Source organism: Mustelus asterias, chromosome 12 (assembly GCF_964213995.1).
Source record: "Mustelus asterias chromosome 12, sMusAst1.hap1.1, whole genome shotgun sequence".
NCBI classification, from domain to species: domain Eukaryota; kingdom Metazoa; phylum Chordata; class Chondrichthyes; order Carcharhiniformes; family Triakidae; genus Mustelus; species Mustelus asterias.
The window spans coordinates 60,711,014-60,730,010 of record NC_135812.1 but is presented as its reverse complement, the minus strand read 5'-3'; the positions used below and the strand labels follow the sequence as shown (position 1 = coordinate 60,730,010).

Below are 18,997 nucleotides of genomic sequence, written 5' to 3'. Positions count from 1 at the left end.
TCCACCGCATTCCCGTGACAGACGTCAGATGCCCCAAGTCTGTCCAGTCATGCCCACGCTACATTTGTGAACCTACTGAAGGAAAGCTATGAAAGTTTTCCCTATCCTCCCCAACACCACCCACGCCTCTCCACCGCACACCCTCCCCCCGACTCCCCTCACCTCTACCCCTTCCACCCCACACCCTTCCTCCACCACAGCCCAACCCCCACAATAAAAAGGAAGCAAATCTCCAGTGTACCCATCTAATGTTAAATGCCCTTGCCAGGACAGGGGAGACAGAGGATCGTAGGAACCGGAGCTGGTCATTCGGCCTCTTGAGTCATTCAATTAAATCATTGCTGATCTGTACCTCAGCTCCATTGATTCACTTTGCTTCTTATTACCCCCACCTAACTAAAAGAAACATACCCATGGATTCAAAAGTTGTAGGTGGACCCTATGCCACACACCATTTAACAGCAATGAATGCCATACCTGCTCAGCCAGGTTCTTCAACAATGTCTTAAACCCCACTCGGTTGAAAGCATCTTCAGGTGGGAAGTAAGTCCCTCCAACAAAAGGTTTGAGGTCGGGGGTCAGCCATACACTCATTGGCCAGCCACCTCCTCCACTTGTCGCCTGCAACCGGAAGGAAGGAAACAGGAATAATTACAGCTCTTCCAGGAGAGTCGTAGTACTGGAAACCAAGCTAGATTCTGCCTCACTCAAACTCCATACTGCTCATTAAAAAGTTTCAACACTCCATAAAGAAAGGCTTTAAAAACAACAGAAAAGATTTGTATGTAGCACACACAACACCTTTTAGGATCTTAGGAAGTGGACACCTGAAAAAGGATGGCATGGTGGCAAGCTCTGCTGCCTCAAAGCGCTAGGGACCTGGGTTCAATTCCGGCCTCCGGTCACTGTCTGTGTGGAGTTTGCACGTTTTTCCTGTGTCTGTGTGTATTTCCTCTGGGTGCTCCGGTTTCCTCCCAGACTCCAAAGATGTGCAGGTTAGGGGGATTGGCCATGCTCAATTGCTCTTTCGTGCCCCAAGATGTGTAGGTTAGATGGATCAGTCATGGTAAATGTGTGGGGTTACAGGAATAGGGCAGGGGAAAGAGCCTGGTAAGGTACTGTATCAGAATCAGTGGAGGCTCGATGGGCCAAATGGCCCCCCTTCTGCACTGTCGGGATTCTATGATAAGTGCTAAAGCACTTTATTACCAATTAAGTACTTTTGAAGTATAATCACCATTGCATTGTAGGAAATGCAGCAATTAGTTTTGCACACAGCAAGGGCCCACAGCAGGAATAAAGTAACCAGATAATTTAATTGTTCATGGAGAAATGTTGACCGGGATACCAGGGGAAAGCTGTGCTCTTCTTCAGACTTGTGTCCTGTAGGTGATGTAAAAGCTTTGGGAAATTATTAATGATCACGGCCACGTATCATTACTGTCACGAGAGGCAGCTGCTTGTTTATAATGTCCGAGTAACACTGATGCAAGCCACACAAGTGAAAAATGGGCCAAATGCAATCAGGTGGGTTCATGTTGTAGCCACGGATTGTGTGAGAGCCACACAATGGGAGCTGATAGCTGAAGAATAATCTGAAAGGGACTTTATATTTGCTTCTCGACATTGCTGGCCTATGTGATCCCAACATCGAAAGCAATCAGTCTCCTGACGCTCCCATACCTCACTGCCTGTGGCTCAGAGGGTAACACCCTCACTTCTGAGTCAACAATTAATGGTCCCACTCCAGAGACTGGAGCACATTATCTAGGCTGACACTCCAATGTGGTACCATGGGCACTCTGTACTGTCTTTCGGACACAACATTAAACCAAGGCCCTGTCTGCCATCTGAAACAGAACCATTGACACTATTTCAATGATGGGCAGTCAGGTGCAGGGCAACCGCAAGGTGTAGAATTTGTTTTCTCCCATGCTGCAATCATGGTGAGTAACTGTCAGCTTGGCTGAAAACTAGCAGCCACACCCAACAGTAAAGCGCACGGGTTCAGGACTCAAAGACATACGTACACTGGCACTCAGTGCAGTACCGAGGTGCTGCTGCATTGCCAGAGGTGCTGCTTTTCAGAGGTGACATTAAACTGCAGCCCTTGTCTGCCTGTTAAGTCATAGAATCCCTACAGTGTAATGGAGGCCCATCGAGTCTGCACCGACAACAATCCCACCCAGGCCCTATCGCCATAACCCCACATATTTATCCCACTAATCCCTCTAACCTACGCATGCCGGGACACTAAGAGGCAGTTTATCATGGCCAATCAGCCTAACCCGCACATCTTTGGACTGTGGGGGGAAACCGGAGCACCTGGAGGAAACCCACACAGACACGGGGAGAATGTGCAAACTCCACACAGACAGTGACCCAAGCTGGGATTCGAACCCAGGTCCCTGGAGCTGTGAAGCAGCAGTGCTAACCACTGTGCCACCCAAATGTGGATGTAAAAGATCCCAAAACAATGGCCTTGCTGTATGACTGCCTAGCAAAAGAGTTAAAGTCAAAACTTCTTAAATGTTAATTAAATAACAATGCTGATGTTTGGTATATTGAAGCAGGAGCTGAGGACAAGGCATTTGATGTGATCTTCAGATTGTCTGCTGATGCAATCTCTGCATTTACTGGCTAAAGGGTACCTGAACACTGGGGACTGGTAGATTTATGAGGCGCGGGTGGAGAAATCCAGTGATTTCATTAAACGCACTCACCTGGACAAATGTCATGTAAACTTTATCGACATCTGGTCTCTCCTCACGGTCAACCTTGACGCAAACAAAATTCTCATTCATTATTTTGCCAATCTCTTCATTTTCAAACGATTCCCGCTCCATAACATGGCACCAGTGACACGTGGAATAACCAACTGGAACAGGAGAAAAACAGAGGCAAGAATGAAGGGGATGCAGGCACAGTGCTTCTTCACTGACACGGAAGGTGGAGGAAGACTTGAGAACCCAGAATGTTTCCTTATACTGGCTAGTTTCTCACTGTTTTGATTAGAGATGGTTCATGCCATGTCCCCCACCACCCCGATTCTTAAATCATTAAAATGAAATGAGAGTGAAGTGAGGAGAGAAGGCAAGTTACAATCTGAGCCCTAACACTTTCCACAAAAAGAGGAAAGCAGATAACAAGTGCTGTCGCGTGATGAATTAAATAGGGAAAAAAAACATTCAGTAAAAGAAGTGCCTCAAGGTGAAACTAAAGTAGGAACTAACCTCAAAATATTTCTTTAAAGTGAACTCAGGAGTCCCTATTGGTTTAGAACATTCATCCAGTGAATAACTCAACAGCACAAGTGAGGAAAGGCCCAGATTGCAGCCCCAAATCTGTTTTTGAGTTTACCAATCTAACCAGGATAGCAGCAGCAATACAGTACAGCTGCTTTCCACTGAAAGCTCTCTGTGATGATACTCATCTCTGATGCTTATTTCATCAACTCAGGGGGTGCTGCAGGACTATATCTTCTCTCCCATTCTAACCTTGGTTCATAAACTCCACCACACAGTGGCTGAAAGCAAAGAGTGGGGGTAAATGGGTGTTTTTCTGGTTGGCGATCAGTGACATGCCTCAGAGATTCACTCGGTTGATTCCGGAGTTGAGAGGGTTGACGGAGAGAGACTGAGTAGACTGGGGCTATACTCATTGGAATTTAGAAGAATGAGGGGACATCTTGTAGAAACATATAAGATTACGAAGGGAATAGATAAGATAGAAGCAGGGAAGTTGTTTCCACTGGCGGGTGAAACTAGAACTAGGGGGCATAGTCTCAAAATAAGGGGCAGCAGATTTAGGACTGAGTTGAGGAGGAACTTCTTCACACAAAGGGTTGTGAATCTGTGGAATTCCCTGCCCAGTGAAGCAGTTGAGGCTACCTCATTGAATGTTTTTAAGGCAAGGATAGATACATTTTTGAACAGTAAAGGAATTAAGGGTTATGGTGAGCAGGCGGGTAAGTGGAGCTGAGTCCACAAAAAGATCAGCCATGATCTTATTGAATGGTGGAGCAGGCTCGAGGGGCCAGATGGCCTATTGCTGATCCTAGTTCTTATGTTCTTATGAATCAGCCTCTCTGAATTCGTCCATGCCTTTCACTGGGATAATGAGAACTTGGTTTCTTTCAATCCTCCCATTAAAGATTTTTCCATAACTCTCACAATCTCCAGTTACCCATTATGGTTCCACCCTTTGTCTCCTTTTGGCATTCTTGGTTTCCCTTTCTGCTCCATTACTAAAGATGCCTGCAAGAAGCCTAGTTTCTCTCTCTTTCATGACAAAAAACACTTAGTTTTCCCTCAATGTGTCCATTAAGTCCTGCTTTATTCAAGACAAGATGTCACTGCCATATCGGACGAGGCTCATTTAACAAGTTGGGAAACAGAAATTCTCCAGTTCCCCTCCCACTGCTTCTCACCCACCCTACCTCACCTTGCTCGCTCTGGCTGATGTAGCCTCATTCCTTCTTCAATGTTATTGAAACTACACTAGTCAGTAATCCTCTGGTCTTTACAATCCTAAGCTGTAAATACCACATTCCACACTCTCACTATGTTAATAACAATATTCATCACGCAGACTTTGACTTTCACTCACTGTTGGACCTGGAAACATGAAACTCATCAACTCTGATAGGGTTTCCTATCGTCTTCCAAACCACTGAACTTTATAACCAAATGGTGTCGACAGGAGTCCAGTGAGCAGCCTCCGAGTCAGAAGCTGTGCTTTCAACCTCCAGTCCACAGGCTTGAGCACAAACTCCAGACTTTTACACCAGTGCATTACTGAGGAAGTGATGCACTGTCAGAGATGCATTTTGGACGAGATGTTAAACCAAGGCCTTTTCTTCTTCTCAAGTTGATATAAAAGATCCCATGGTACTACTTCCAAGAAGAACAAGGGACATCTCCCTTGTGTCCTGGCCAATATTTATCCCTTAACCACATCATTAAAACAGATTTTCTGGTTATTCTTTCATTAACCTCTGTGGGAACTTACTACGTTTCCAAGATTAGAACAGTAACCACACTTTTACGGCGATCTTGGTAACATGCTGCACCATGCACTTTGCCCCTTTTCACCACTTTCCCAATATAAAATATGTGGAGCTATACCTTAACAAAATTCCGAGGGGTTTGCCAGTTCTCCCACCGTCCCACTGTCTCCAAACTACCAAATGCCCAGTGAATAGGTCTTTGTCAGCAATTCACAGCATTTGCCTATGGATGGAGGGTTATAGGTAGGCCTAGAAGGTAGAGATATGTTTGGCACAACTTGTGGGGCCGAAGGGCCTATTTTGTGCTGTAGTTTTTCTATGTTTCTTTCTATGTTTCTATGTTTCCACTAGAGTTACAACAATAGCGTGTCAAAACCTAGGTTTGCCAACTTCGCCTGGACATATCCCTGGAGGTTAGATCATGAAGCATCTGGTGATGAGATGTCTGATGATGGGGCAGTGTCCTCCAATTGAAAATGATATAACATTCATCTTACAAAGCACGGGTATGCTGCAGTTGAGTGCCTTTGCACGTTGTTCGAGAAGTTTTGAGAGCCGGGGGTTGTCTGTGAGCAAGCGAAGAAAGAGAGCGGCTACAGACCTCGGGCATGATATTAACTTGCCATTGGATATATTGGAATTGAAGACTTATCATGGGGATAATCTCAGTGAAACATACAAATTAGGAGCAAGTAATTCAACCCCGTTCCGCCATTCGATAAGATCATGGCTGATCAGACTGTGGCCTCAACTCTACTATCCGGTTTACCCTTTGACTTCCTTACCAAAGCAGATATGCTTCCAATTCCAGCGTCAACTGCTACAATCTAAAGGAAATTTTTAAACACAAAAGCAGTAATTATATATAATTTTTAAAATCATTTACGGGATGTGGTTGTCACTGGCTAGATCAGCATTTGTTGCCCATCCCTAGTAAGTCTAGAGAAGGTGGTGGTGAGCTGCCTTCTTGAACTGCTGCAGTCCCTGAGGTGTAAGCACATCCACAATGCTGTTAGGGAGGATTTTGACCCAGCGACAATGAAGGAACATCAAACAACCGCACAACCTCAAACAGACCATTGTCCGCACCAAACTACCCAGCCTTCAGGAGAACAGTGACCACGACACCACACAACCCTGCCACAGCAACCTCTGCAAGACGTGCCGGATCATTGACATGGGTGCCATCATCTCACGTGAGAACACCATCCACCAGGTACACGGTACATACTCTTGCAACTCGGCCAACGTTGTCGACCTGATACGCTGCAGGAAAGGATGTCCCGAGGCATGGTACATTGGGGGCACCATGCAGACGCTACGACAACGGATGAATGAACACCGCTCGACAATCACCAGGTAAGACTGTTCTCTTCCTGTTGGGGAACACTTCAGCGGTCATGGACATTCGGCCTCTGATCTTCGGGTAAGCGTTCTCCAAGGCGGCCTTCACGACACACGACAATGCAGAGTCGCTGAGCAGAGACTGATAGCCAAGTTCCGCACACGAGGACGGCCTCAACCGGGATCTTGGGTTCATGTCACACTATCTGTAACCCCCACGACTTGCCTGGACTTGCAAAATCTCACTAACTGTCCTGTCTGGAGACAATTCACACCTTTTTAACCTGTGCTTAATGGTCTCTCCACTCACATTGTCTGTACCTTTAAGACTTGATTACCTGTAAAGACTCGCATTCCAGTCATTATTCTGTAAATTGAGTTTGTGTCTTTATATGCCCTGTTTGTGAACAGAACTCGCACTCACCTGACGAAGGGGCAGCGCTCCGAAAGCTAGTGGCTTTTGCTACCAAATAAACCTGTTGGACTTTAACCTGGTGATGTGAGACTTCTTACTATGCTGGGGATCTCCAGAGGAGGCAGATATTGATCATCCACTCAGCACTCCTGGATGAAGATTACCACGAGTGCTTCAGCCTTATCTTTTGCACTGATGTGATGGGTTCCCCCTTCATTGTGGATGAGAGTATTTGTTGAGCCTCCTCCTCCAGTGAGTTAATTGTCCACCACTATTCATGGCTGAATGTGGCAGGGCTGCAGAGCTTAGATCTGATCCCTTTCTTGTGGAGTTGCTTAGCTCTGTCTATTACTTGCTGCTTATGCTGCTTGGCACACAGGTAGCCCTGTTTTGTAGCTTCACCAGGTTGACACCTCATTTTTAGGTATACCTGGTGTTGCTCCTGGCATGACCTCCTGCACTCTTTTTTGAACGAGGGTTGATCGCTGTGCTTGGTGGTAATGGTACAGTAGGGGTTATGCTGGGCCATGAGGCTACAGATTGTGGTTGAGCACAATTCTGCTGCTGTTGATGCCCTACAGTGCCTCATGGATGCCCAGTTTTGAGCTGCTGAGTCTGGTCAAAGTCTATCCCATTTAGTGGTAATGCCATACAACATGATGGATGGTATCCTCAATGTGAAGATGGGACTTCGCCTCCACAAGGACCATGCAGTGATCATTCCTACTGATACTGTCCTGGACTAATGCATCTGTGGCAGGTTGGTGAGGATGAGGTCAAGTATGTTTTCCCCTCTTGTTGGTTCCCTCACCACTTACCACAGTCCCAGTCTAGAAGATATGTCTTCTAGGACCCGGCCAGTTTGGTCTGTGGTGATATTATCGATGTGGAGAGTTTTTGGTACCAAATAAACCTGTTGGACTTTAACCTGATGTTGTTAAACTTCTTACTGTGATATTATCGAGCCACTCTTGGTGATGGACATCAAAGTCCCCTACCCAGGCTACATTCTGTGCCCTTGCCACCCTCAGTGCTTCAAGTGGTGATCAACATAAAGGAATGGTTGCCGGGGGTGGGGGGGGGGGGGGGGAGGAGGAGGAGGAGGAGAGGAGAGAGGACTTTGCAGGGTTGGGTTTGGGTTTGCTGTTGTTGTTTCCATTGCATAGCTCAATGCTGGTTGGTCTGTCCCGTTTCATTCTGTTTGTTGTGTTTGAATGCAGCTGAGCAGCTTATAAGGCCATTTAAGAGTCAACCACATGTGGTTCTGGAGTCACATGTAGGCCAGATCATTTCCTCCCCTAAAGGACATTAGTGAGCCAGATTAGTTTTTACGACAATCAACAATGGTTTCATGGTCATCAGTAGATCTTTTAATTTCAGGTATTTTATTGAGTTTTTTTTAAAAAGTCCACAATCAGCCATGGTGGGATTTGAACCTGGGTCCCCAGAGCATTACCCTGGGTCTCTAGATTACTGATTGAGCGACAATACTAATGCGCCACAGCCTCCCCTGTTGCCCTCCAGACACAGAATTCCATACTATACATCATAAACCTGCATTTCCTACAGCATTCTGTTCTGACATTCAATCTCTACACTTTAGGCATCAGCAGCAATGCCAAATGCAGTGGAATTAATCAACAATCGCTGGTCATTAATTAGTTGGGAGAAATTAATATTTATGATGTTTTCAGATGATATTAATTAGTTTCAGTAATTGCAGAGAATAAAATAAAGTTTAAATTATTAATCTCCTCGATTTATTTTTCAGCCTTTCCAGGACTATGGGACGCGCGCACGCACGCGCACACACACACAGGCTCACGCCAGCAATGGTTTAGCTTTCTGCTACTCTGCCTGCTCTCTCAATTAATCCTGTCATATCTGGCAAATTTGCAATTAAAATAAAAACCAAAGAAGCACAACGGGGGATTTCCACTTTATCATTTAATTTTTCCTGTTTGAATCATTCCAATTTCAGCTCAACAAATAAACCAACTCTCAGAACTGCTCCGTTTATTCTGAAATTAAATGGTAAAAATCTCCCCCCTGGTTACTCTTGGATTTTAAGTAGTTTTGAAAGCTTGTATATCTCAAATCTCATCTGAGGAATCATCAAATAAAATGTTCCGCACAAAAATGTTGAGAAAGCAAAAGCATAACAAAGGCACCCAGCTGAACTTCTGTGCTGTCTTGATCAAAGGCAGCAGTAATGGAGACAACAACTAAGGTCTGAGCGGACATGACAGGAACACTGACAAGCTCCACAGACTGCAGCCTTCTCCTCCCGGATTGCAAGCTGCAGCAGCTAGTAGATCCGCTCTCAAATTTGAGAGATGCCCAGATAATGTGGGAGGTGACCTTAAGCGAGCCCTGACAGAAATTCAGAGCTCATGTCTTCAGGATTAAAACAGCAGGGGGAAGAGACTAGATAAACGGAGTGAAAAGAAGATGTTGACATTTCTTCACGCAGAGAGTGGTCAGCCCATGGAATACACTACCACAGAAAATAGTTGAGACCAAAACATTGAATGTTTTCAAGAGACAGATGTAGCACTTGAGATGAGGGGATCAAAGTATATGGGGGGAAAAGTGGGATCAGGCTATTGAGTTGAATGATCAGGCTCGATGGGCCGAATGACTTCCTCCTGCTCCTATTTTCTATGTTTCTATGTAACGTGACCCATGCTGTACCTGACAGAAAGATTGGCTTGTCTTCTTTCTTTGCTTTGGCAAACGCTTCTTCTCCCCATGGATACCTAGACAATTAAAACACATGAACGATAAAATTGTGAAAATGGCATTTTCGGATACTGTATAATAGTAATTTGAGACATGGCATGATGAGAGTCACACGCTTGCAAGGAACAGGTGATTTTGGACCCATGGTTCCCAAAGCTATCAACCAATGAGGCTTTTCTCTCCTCATGCCTAGGTCTGTTGTGCACCAATTAATTAAGATTGACCACTAAGAGTAGTCAATGATGCTATGCAATAATGTTCTTTCACGTGTCTACCAGAAGGTAAACTAGGTGGACCATGATCTTTCTCATCTCAAAATGGGGTCCCCACTTAATTATCACCCATCCACCATCTTCAGCATTTACTTGCTGAAACACCTACACTCAGTGGCAGCATTGTTACCATCGACAAGATGCAGTGAAGCAACAGCGCTCCCCCACATCCCTTTCACAGCACCTTCCAAATCCACACCTCTAACACGCAGAAGGACAAAGGCAGCAAACGCATGGGAACATAATCACCTACGTTCTCCTCCACACCACACACCATCTCGACTTGGAACTATATTGCCGTTGCCATATCAAAATCCTGGACCTCCCCAACAGCATCCGTGTACCTACACCATATGGACTGCAGCCATTCAAGAAGGCAGTTCACCACCACCTTCTCAAGGACAATTAGGGATGGGAAATAAATGCTGGCTTTGCCAACGATGCCCCCACCCCTGAAAGAATTTTTTTAAATTTCCTTTGCTCCCATGTCAATTTGTTCTCAGTATAAAAATCCACCACTTAAGAGTGCATTAGAAGCCAAGAAACCGTTCGTCAACTGCACTGACCTACATGAAGTGGGGAAGAGGAATGATACAAATATGGTATAAAAATGAGGGGGAAGGCTCTCTCAATGGCTCGGTAAGTAACTCAGTGTGTTACAGCATCATTGAGACACTGAAGCTCCAGACTCAATCCAGTATCTGCCACAGTGGCAACTGCAGTGCCATAATTGGTCTTCAGGCCTGAGGTAAGGATGAAGAATTAGTCAAGACTCTGGCTCCTGATTTAGAAGTAACTCCTACCAGAGAATGCCTACATCTGGATGTCAAATGAGGACAGCGTCAGGTTCAGCTGTGATGTCCCCTGAAGCACCCCCGCTCCCCCTGATGTGCCTCCCTCACACTGAGGTCCTGTTATCAGTCATACCACTGAGGCAGGCACTTGCCTGCAGAGGAGGTCAGGAAGGATCAGTCTGAAGAACTGCTTCTCAAACCCCTTGTGTGCTCCGCTCCCTTAGGAACGCCAGCAAAGGGCTCGAGAACAGCTCATTGGCTGGTTCCTGGCAGCACAGAAATGGATATGACATACAAGACTAGCAGATGCTAGAAATCTGAACTAAAAACAGAGAATGTTGGGAAGCACTCTGTAGGTCAGGCAGTACCTGAGCAAATGAAAACAAGAGTTACTGTTTTGGGTTAATGATATTTCTGTTCCAACAACTGACCGAAAACATTAAAATCTGTTCTCTCTCTGTCTACAGATATGGTGAGAGCCACTGAGTAATTCCACATTTTTGTTTTTAATTATAGACATGACATAGAGAGACCAAGAGCAACTGAGTAAAGACCTTTAATAAAACAGAAGTCAGACGAGAAACCCACCATGAATAAAGCCATACAAGGTTCACTATACCCCAGCACTCCATCACTACCTTATTTTATTTCAAAAGGTGTAGCTGGAACAAGTTTCATATCCCAACAGGTATCAACAGATAGAATCCCGACAGAGCAGATGGAAGCCAATCGGCCCATCGAGTCTGCACAGACAACAATCCCACCCACCCGGGCCCTATCCCCATAACCCCACATATTTACCTTGATAATCCCCTCAAACTAAGGACCAATTTACTAAAACCAATCCACCTAACCCGCACATCTTTGGTGTGTGGGAGAAAACCGGAGCACCCGGAGGAAACCCACGCAGACACGGGGAGAACGTGCAAACTCCAGTCACCCTTAGCCGGAACAGAACCTAGGTCTCTGGAGATGTGAGGCAGCAGGGCCAACCACTGTGCCAGCGTACGAGCAACTAAATGACCAGGCAACTTTACAGAAAGGTTTATTCGTCATTGAAGCTCAGCAGCTTATCTGTATCAGTAACAAGCAACGATAATTTAAAGACAAATAAGAAAATATAGAGAAAAGCTCATCAAGAAGATTGGGCGACTCCAATTTCCCTCCCATCTCCCCTGTGAAAAAGAAAGCTCATGCCCTGTTGTTATTGAAACAACAAGTGGTCACATGGCAGAGCAAAGACATGGTCAGCAATTCATCACAAACAGTTTATCCTACATTAATCACACCATTCACACAGAATCTCATAGCTAATTGTTGGCGGCTTACCCACACCTACCCTAGGGGAGTCAAGGATGGGCAATAAATGCTGGTCTAGCTAATGATACTCATCCCAAAAAAACAAATATATAAAACCTGGAATTGGGCCTATTGCAGAACGAGAGTTGGCTTCATTTCTTGTGATCTTGAGCATTGGGAGTGAATGGGTTTGATCCATTGACAATCTATTCGAAGGAAGTGAATAGAAAGAGGTTTAATCCATAGAAATGTCAGGCCAGACCAGTCAACTCAATCCTGATACCCTTAACAAATCACAAATAAATTACAGAATAAACTGCCAGGCACTGAGATCAAATTTTCAAACATAACAATGACCCTTGTGTTTCAGAAAAGGGTTTATACAGGGTTAGATAATTACCAGTCTACAGGATTGTGTGCATGCTGCAACAGATAAGGGGACTTCTCGTGGATCAATCGGTTAGTGTGCTGCTTTGCCTTTGGGCCCAACAAATGTGGTGGCCCATCGCTGCCGCCTGTTGCCATGGTTGCAAACACTGTCTTTATAATTCTTCCGTTGGGATAGTTCCTGTTGGTTCAAATAAAAATGTGTCCATGACCAATTATAAATCAAATGCATGCATGTGACTCCAACTTAATTGGCAACCTGGAACAGAAATGAAGATTCTAGTTTGTAATGTGTGCCCCATCCCCCAACAATCTGGCTCTCAGGTTTCCTGTCCAAAAAAATCTCAGACCACCTCCACCCAACCCACTGCCACCACTACCTATAATACAGGAACTACTACACCCTCCCATCTAGTTGCCACTAATGTTCTGAAGAAGCAGACTAGACTAGGTGGCCACATTTTGGGATTGTTTCATTATTTTTCCAGAGTAGACTTGGACAAAGTTACTTTAAGTGTGTAAAAGCAGAATATTGTAGATGATGTTAGGGTGCTGGACTCGAACCCCAAGTTACATTAGGATGCCAGACTAGACCCCAACAATTTTTCTATTTTGATATAAACGTAAAGATAGCTGCTTCATTCTAGGAGTAATTTCACTGACAAGTTAGGGATCTTTTACAGTAAAACAAACTTTATTTAATAATACAGTTTAACTATAATTCTAACAAATGAAGCAGCTTAACTATTAACAGTTGAACAATATTTAAAAATGAAAAGGAACAAATTTAATTTCTACCTTTTGTTTCAGTTCCAAACAAGGAACATTCCTCTAACAGACTAAAAAGCCACTATAAATGCAGTCAGCAACCATAAATATATTGCTATAAGTGTAGGCAGTCTTGAAGCTTTCAGAGACAAAATGAGTTTCAAAGCAGCTTTTGTTACTCTGCCTTCAAACAAACCCTAGCCAGAACTGAAAAGCTGTTTCTCTGTTACAGACTAGCTCCTCCCATTAACCACATTTTTACATGATCCTGTATACCTAAACCCACCTTCCATCTCTTTAACCAAAAACCCCAGGGGAAATCTCCACATATAAACAAAAATCCATTAGCTCTATCCTACGTAGACTCTGCACGACTAAAATCAGTAATTATCCTAACTCCCCAGCTTCTGTGCTAAATGTTTTCCAGACACACCAGCTGCCTGCAGAAAAAAACTGAATTTTAAACATTCCCCTCAAACAGAAAATATATATATATTGCATATCGATTGCACTACTGTTATCACAATGATGGAAATCTGACACAAAAACTGAAAATACTGGAAATGCTAAATAGTTCAGAAAGCATCGATGGGCATTACAAAGATAGAGAGGGCAAAGCCACAGAGGGATGGCAAAACAAAGATGAATTTCTGATTTAAGTGAGTCGGAATATAACTTGTGTTTCTGCATGTTCACCTCACTGGGAACTGAAGCTGCTTTTGTTCCACCCAGAATATGTTATGATGCAGCTTGAGTCAACTCCCACAAAATGAACTCGAGAAGGTATCTATGACAGACTTGGATTTGTGAACACTTGTCCTGCATTCAATGAGCTCAGAACAATATGTTGCTACAAATAATCAAGCTACTAGATGTTTCCATACTTCACTGAAAGCTGTAGTTATATTGAGAGGAACATTCCAAGTAACTGATCACCTGTGAAGAGCTGCTGATCACAAGAGATACAGACTTTTGTTTAAATATATCTCCCCAGGATGATGAACGCTGATGGTCAATTGTGGAGGTTCTAAGTGGACAGCCCATTGACCATTTTACATCACAGACTTTGTAATTTATTTTTCCAGCTAGCAGATACTTACTTTCTTCCCTCATTCTAGGGGATGGGCATTGCTGGCAAGTCTGAAACCTATTGTCCATCCCTAGTTGCTCTGACAGGGTACTGGTGGGCTTTCTTCTATTTAATACAACTGAGTGGCTTGCTAGGCAAGAGAGCAGTTACAGACTGGAATCATACACGGGCCAGGCCCAGCACCCGAGCTATGACTCTAACACAACATTCTGTACTCCTTTCCTTCTCTATGAACAGTATGCTTTGTCTGTATAGCACACAAGAAACAATCCTTTTCACTGTATACTAATACATGTGACAATAATAAATCAAATCAATAAGAACAGCAGATCCCCCAAAGGACTTGGCTGAACCAGTTGCGTTTCTGTGACAATCTGACAGCTTCGTGGTCACTTTTACCGGTACCAGATTTTTATTTCAAGTTTATTTATTTTATTCAAGGTGGCGGCCCACTACCACCTTCACAAGGACAATCAAGGATGGGCAACAAATGTTGGCTGTGCCAGTGACATCCACATCCTGTGAATTAATTTCTTAAAAATGTAACTGAATTCAAACTCTCAAAGTGCCATGGTGAGATTCTCTGAATTATTAGTGCGGGTCTCTTGGGTTACTGGTCCAATAACAAAGCACTGCAGGCAGTTAAGATTGGGCTATCACCAAAGATGGTCAGCCTGTTTGAAGCTATAGCTCCATAGCGTAATACATGAACTTCTGTTTTAGAATTATAGAATCCCTACAGTGCAGAAGGTGACCATTTGGCCCATCGGGGCCAAATTCTGCACCAATTCTCTGATAGAGACCCTATCCCCATAACCCCATGTATTTACCCTGCTACTCCTCTTAATCTACACATCTTGGAACACTAAGGGACTGTGGGAGGAAACCGGAGCACCCGGAGGAAACCCACACAGACACAGGGAGAACGTGGAAACTCCACACAGGCAATGTCCCAAGGCCGGAATTGAACCCAGGTCCACCGTGTTGTGATGCAGCAGTGCTAACCACTGCGCCAATGTACTGAAGGATATTTGGTGCCCTTTTTATTGCCTGTTCTGAGGAGGCTAGTGAAATGCACAACTCACTGTTTTATACCGTACATTGTTAATTTAACTATTTTAATCAAATTCTTTTTTCTGAGTCTAATCTCTGGCGGGTGAGTGGGCGCACTCAGCCTGCTTTTGAAGCAAGAAGCACTGCTTGGTTGCAGGTGATGTTCTTTCTGAAACTGGTGTTCACTGTTATTGGATGCCTTGATCTTATTATCATTTCCCGACATACAAAAGGTCAGAGGAGGTTGTAGCAGTAACTCAGCAGGTTTCCCGTCACCAACACCCTTTACTGTGCACCAAAGGTAAAAGCTGCTCCCGTGGCTTACAGTCAGGTAGTCTTCACCTCAGAACCTACAACCCCACTGTAAGATTCTATGAATACGTTGAGCTCTGATCAACAAAGACAGAGCAAAACGGAAAAGGCTGGGGTTGACCTTGGAACTGAGGTGAGATTTGATTGATGTGTACAAGATTGTGAGGGGCCTAGTGGAGTGGATGGGAAGGACCCGTTTCCCTGGGAAGAGTGGTCAGTGACTAGGGGGCATAGAATGATTGGCAGAAGAATTAAAGGGGAGAAGATGAAAGACATTTTCACCCAAAAGGTAGTAGCGGTCTGGAACTCACTGCCTGAAAGGGTGGTAGAGACATAAATCCTCAAGTCTTTTAAAAAAGTGTTTGGCCTGAAGCCTCATAACCTCCAGATCAATCACCAACTGCTGGAAAATGGGATTAGACTAAGGCCGTTTTACAGCCAGCGCAGACACGAAGGACAAAATGGCCTTTTTCTGTGCCTTAGATCGTTCTACAGTTTCTAAATAGCTGAAAAAAATATCAGAGAAATCCTAAGCCTGCTTGTGAAGACAGACTGACTCTTTTTTTATAGACATTTGAGTATAATTAACTCAATACCCAACACCTGTTCACCTTATTAAACTACTGGGTATCCATCAACAGAACCTATTAGATGCTAACATGAGAGAGGCAGTACATGAACTGATTTGACTTACTGTCACGTGTATTGGTATACAGCGAAAAATATTGTTTCTTGCACGCTACACATGACAAAGCATACCATACATAGAGAAGGAAAGGAGAGAGTGCAGAATGTAGTGTTACAGTCATGGCTAAGGTGTAGAGAAAGATCAACGTAATGAGAGGCAGGTCTATCCAAAAGTCTGATGGCAGCAGGGAAGAAGCTGTTCTTGAGTCAGTGGTATGTGTCCTCAGACTTTTGTATGTTTTTCCTGATGCAAGAGGTGGAAGGGAGAATGTCCGGGGTGCGTGGGGTCTTTGATTATACTGGCTGCTTTTCTGAGGTAATGGGAAGTATAGACAGTCAATGGATGGGAGACTGGTTTGTGTGATGGACTAGGCTTCGTTCACAATCCTTTGTAGTTTATTGCGGTCTTGGATAGAGCAGGAGCCATACTTTCCTTAGTCTCCTGAGAAAGTAGAGACCTTGGTGGGCTTTCTTAACTATAGCATTGGCATGGAGGGTCCAGAACAGGTTGTTAGTAATCTGGACACCTAAAAACTTAGACCGTTTCTACTTTGTCCCCATTGATGTAGTAAGAGTTTTAACAACACCAGGTTAAACTCCAACAGGTTTATTTGGTAGCAAATACCATTAGCTTTCGGAGCGCTTTGGTATTTGCTACCAAATAAACCTGTTGGACTTTAACCTGGTGTTGTTAAAACTCTTACTGTGTTTACCCCAGTCCAACGCCGGCATCTCCACACCCATTGATGTAGCCAGGGGCATGTCCTCCACTACACTTCCTGAAGTCGATGACTATCTCCTTTGTATTGCTGACATTTGAGGGAGAGATTATTGTCATCGCACCAGTTTCTCTGTCTCATCATTATTTGAGATCCACAGTGGTGTCATCAGCAAACTTGAAAATCGAGTTGGAGGGGCATTTGGCCACACAGTCATAGGTGTATAAGGAGTACAGTAAGAGGTTGGGGGCACCGGTGTTGAGGATATTCATGGAAGAGGTGTTGTTGCCAATCCTTTCTGATTGCGATCTGTGGGTTAGGAAGTCTAGGATTCAGTTGCAGAGGGAGGAGCCGAGCCCCAGTCCTCGGAGTTTGGAAATGAGTTTCGTAGGAATAATGGTGTTGAAGGCTGAGCTGTAGTCAATAAATAGGAGTCTGACATAGGTGCCTTTGTTATCTAGGTGTTCCAGGGTTGAGTGTAGAACCAGGGAGCTGGCATCTGCTGTGGACCTGTTATGGCAGTGGGTAAACTGTAGTGGATCCAGGCAATCGGGGAGGCTGGAATTGATTCGTGCCATGACTAACCTTTCGAAGCATTTCATAATGATGGATGTCAGAGCCACCGAACAATAATCATTAAGGCACACTGCCTGAATTGCATTTGAGGAGAGCCAGCAAGACATGGTGGGCTAAATGACCTTCTTCTATGTTGTAATAAATCTATCTATTACATGACCTGCAGGAAAATTATTATTCTGGAACATCCCTACCAAGCACTGTCCAGGCTAGAAATACATTATTCATTGCCCAAGGTTAGGAAAAGTGTTTGTATATACACCACAACATTCATAGATAATTTAATATTCACCCTAACAGGCACCTAAACAGCAGCAAAATTCAATCAGAATCCATCCATCAAACTGTCATTAATACTGCATTAACTTCTACTGTTTTCATTAGCAATTGGAAAAACATTTCTAATATAAACCAAACAAACTTAAATTAATCAAGTTTTAAAACTCATCACCCACTGACTTCTTCTACTCATTGACTAAAGTTATAAAGCTCAAAAGCAATCAATAGATTACAAATTAGGAGATTATTACAAATTTCAGCCCATCTGTTTATAGATTGAGAAGTTTGAGTTTAAAAGTAAATAAAGCAGGACGGTTGGTTCAATTACCTTCTCTCTGCCCCAGAGGAAATGCTGCAACAAACACACCTGTCAGCTCTGCAGTGTGAGTGAACAGAGAAGGGGACGTCACCCTGCGCTGGGCACGCCGGGAGTTGTAGTCCTCCCCCTGCAAGTGGCACTGAGGGCGGCAGCGACAGGACTACAACTCCCGTCAGCCACCGCGGCATCGAGAGGAGACTACAACTTCCGTCAGCCACCGCTGCAGTGACAGTTGACTACAACTCCCGTCAGCCTCTGCGGTAGCTGAGCCCACAGCGGGGCGAAGTGAGTGCCCGTCGCTTTATAAATAAAGCCCAGTCGCCCCGCACCGCGCTGGTGCCTGAGCAGAGCCTACTCTTCCGGCGGGGTCGGGTCGATTTCTCCCCGAGCGCTCCATTTACCTGCGTGGTGCAGCTATCGCTGTCAGGCCTATCGGCCTGTTGCCCACCGCGGCCCGAGTTGAAGCAGCCAGCCGGCGGAGGCAGAACGCCAGGCAGCCCCTGCACTGCAGCATTGCGCGAATCAGTAGCGCGGCGCCTGCCAGCGCGCCTCTAGCGGCCGGAGGACTTTATTTGCAACAACACCTTATGGTAGCCCTCAGCTGCCCCCACCAACCACTCTCTGGAGGACATCCATCCTTCCATATTTGAAGTTTGGGCAGCATGGTGGCACAGTGGTTAGCACTGCTGCTTCACAGCACCAGGGACCCGGGTTTGATTCCCGGCTTGGGTCACCGTCTGTGTGGAGTCTGCACATTCTCCCTGTGTCTGCGTGGGTTTCCTCCGGGTACTCCGGTTTCCTCCCACATTCTGAAAGATGTGCTGGTTAGGTGCATTGACCCATACAGGCACCGGGCTATGGCGACTAGGGGAATTTCACAGTAACCAGTCCATCACACAAACCAGCCTTCCATCTATTGACTGTTTACACTTC

The 18,997-nt window shown here is 44.8% G+C and overlaps 1 protein-coding gene across 2 annotated transcripts in view; it reads right to left on the bottom strand.

Moving 5' to 3' along the window:
* Positions 1 to 18,634, bottom strand: part of spata20 (spermatogenesis associated 20) — a 385,479-nt gene extending 366,845 nt beyond the window's left edge. Inside the window, exons 1-5 of one of the 2 annotated variants that reach the window (XM_078225324.1) lie at positions 18,466 to 18,634; positions 12,275 to 12,442; positions 9,462 to 9,526; positions 2,724 to 2,878; positions 478 to 621 (exon numbers count right to left, since the gene is read on the bottom strand). In XM_078225324.1, the coding sequence (XP_078081450.1) occupies positions 478 to 621; positions 2,724 to 2,878; positions 9,462 to 9,526; positions 12,275 to 12,442; positions 18,466 to 18,578 (645 nt within the window). In that variant the 5' untranslated portion in view covers positions 18,579 to 18,634. Of the gene's footprint in view, positions 1 to 477; positions 622 to 2,723; positions 2,879 to 9,461; positions 9,527 to 12,274; positions 12,443 to 18,073; positions 18,123 to 18,465 lie in introns of those variants that run through there. The other variant, XM_078225325.1, reaches the window with a different exon arrangement.
* Positions 18,635 to 18,997: the final 363 nt, after the last annotated feature.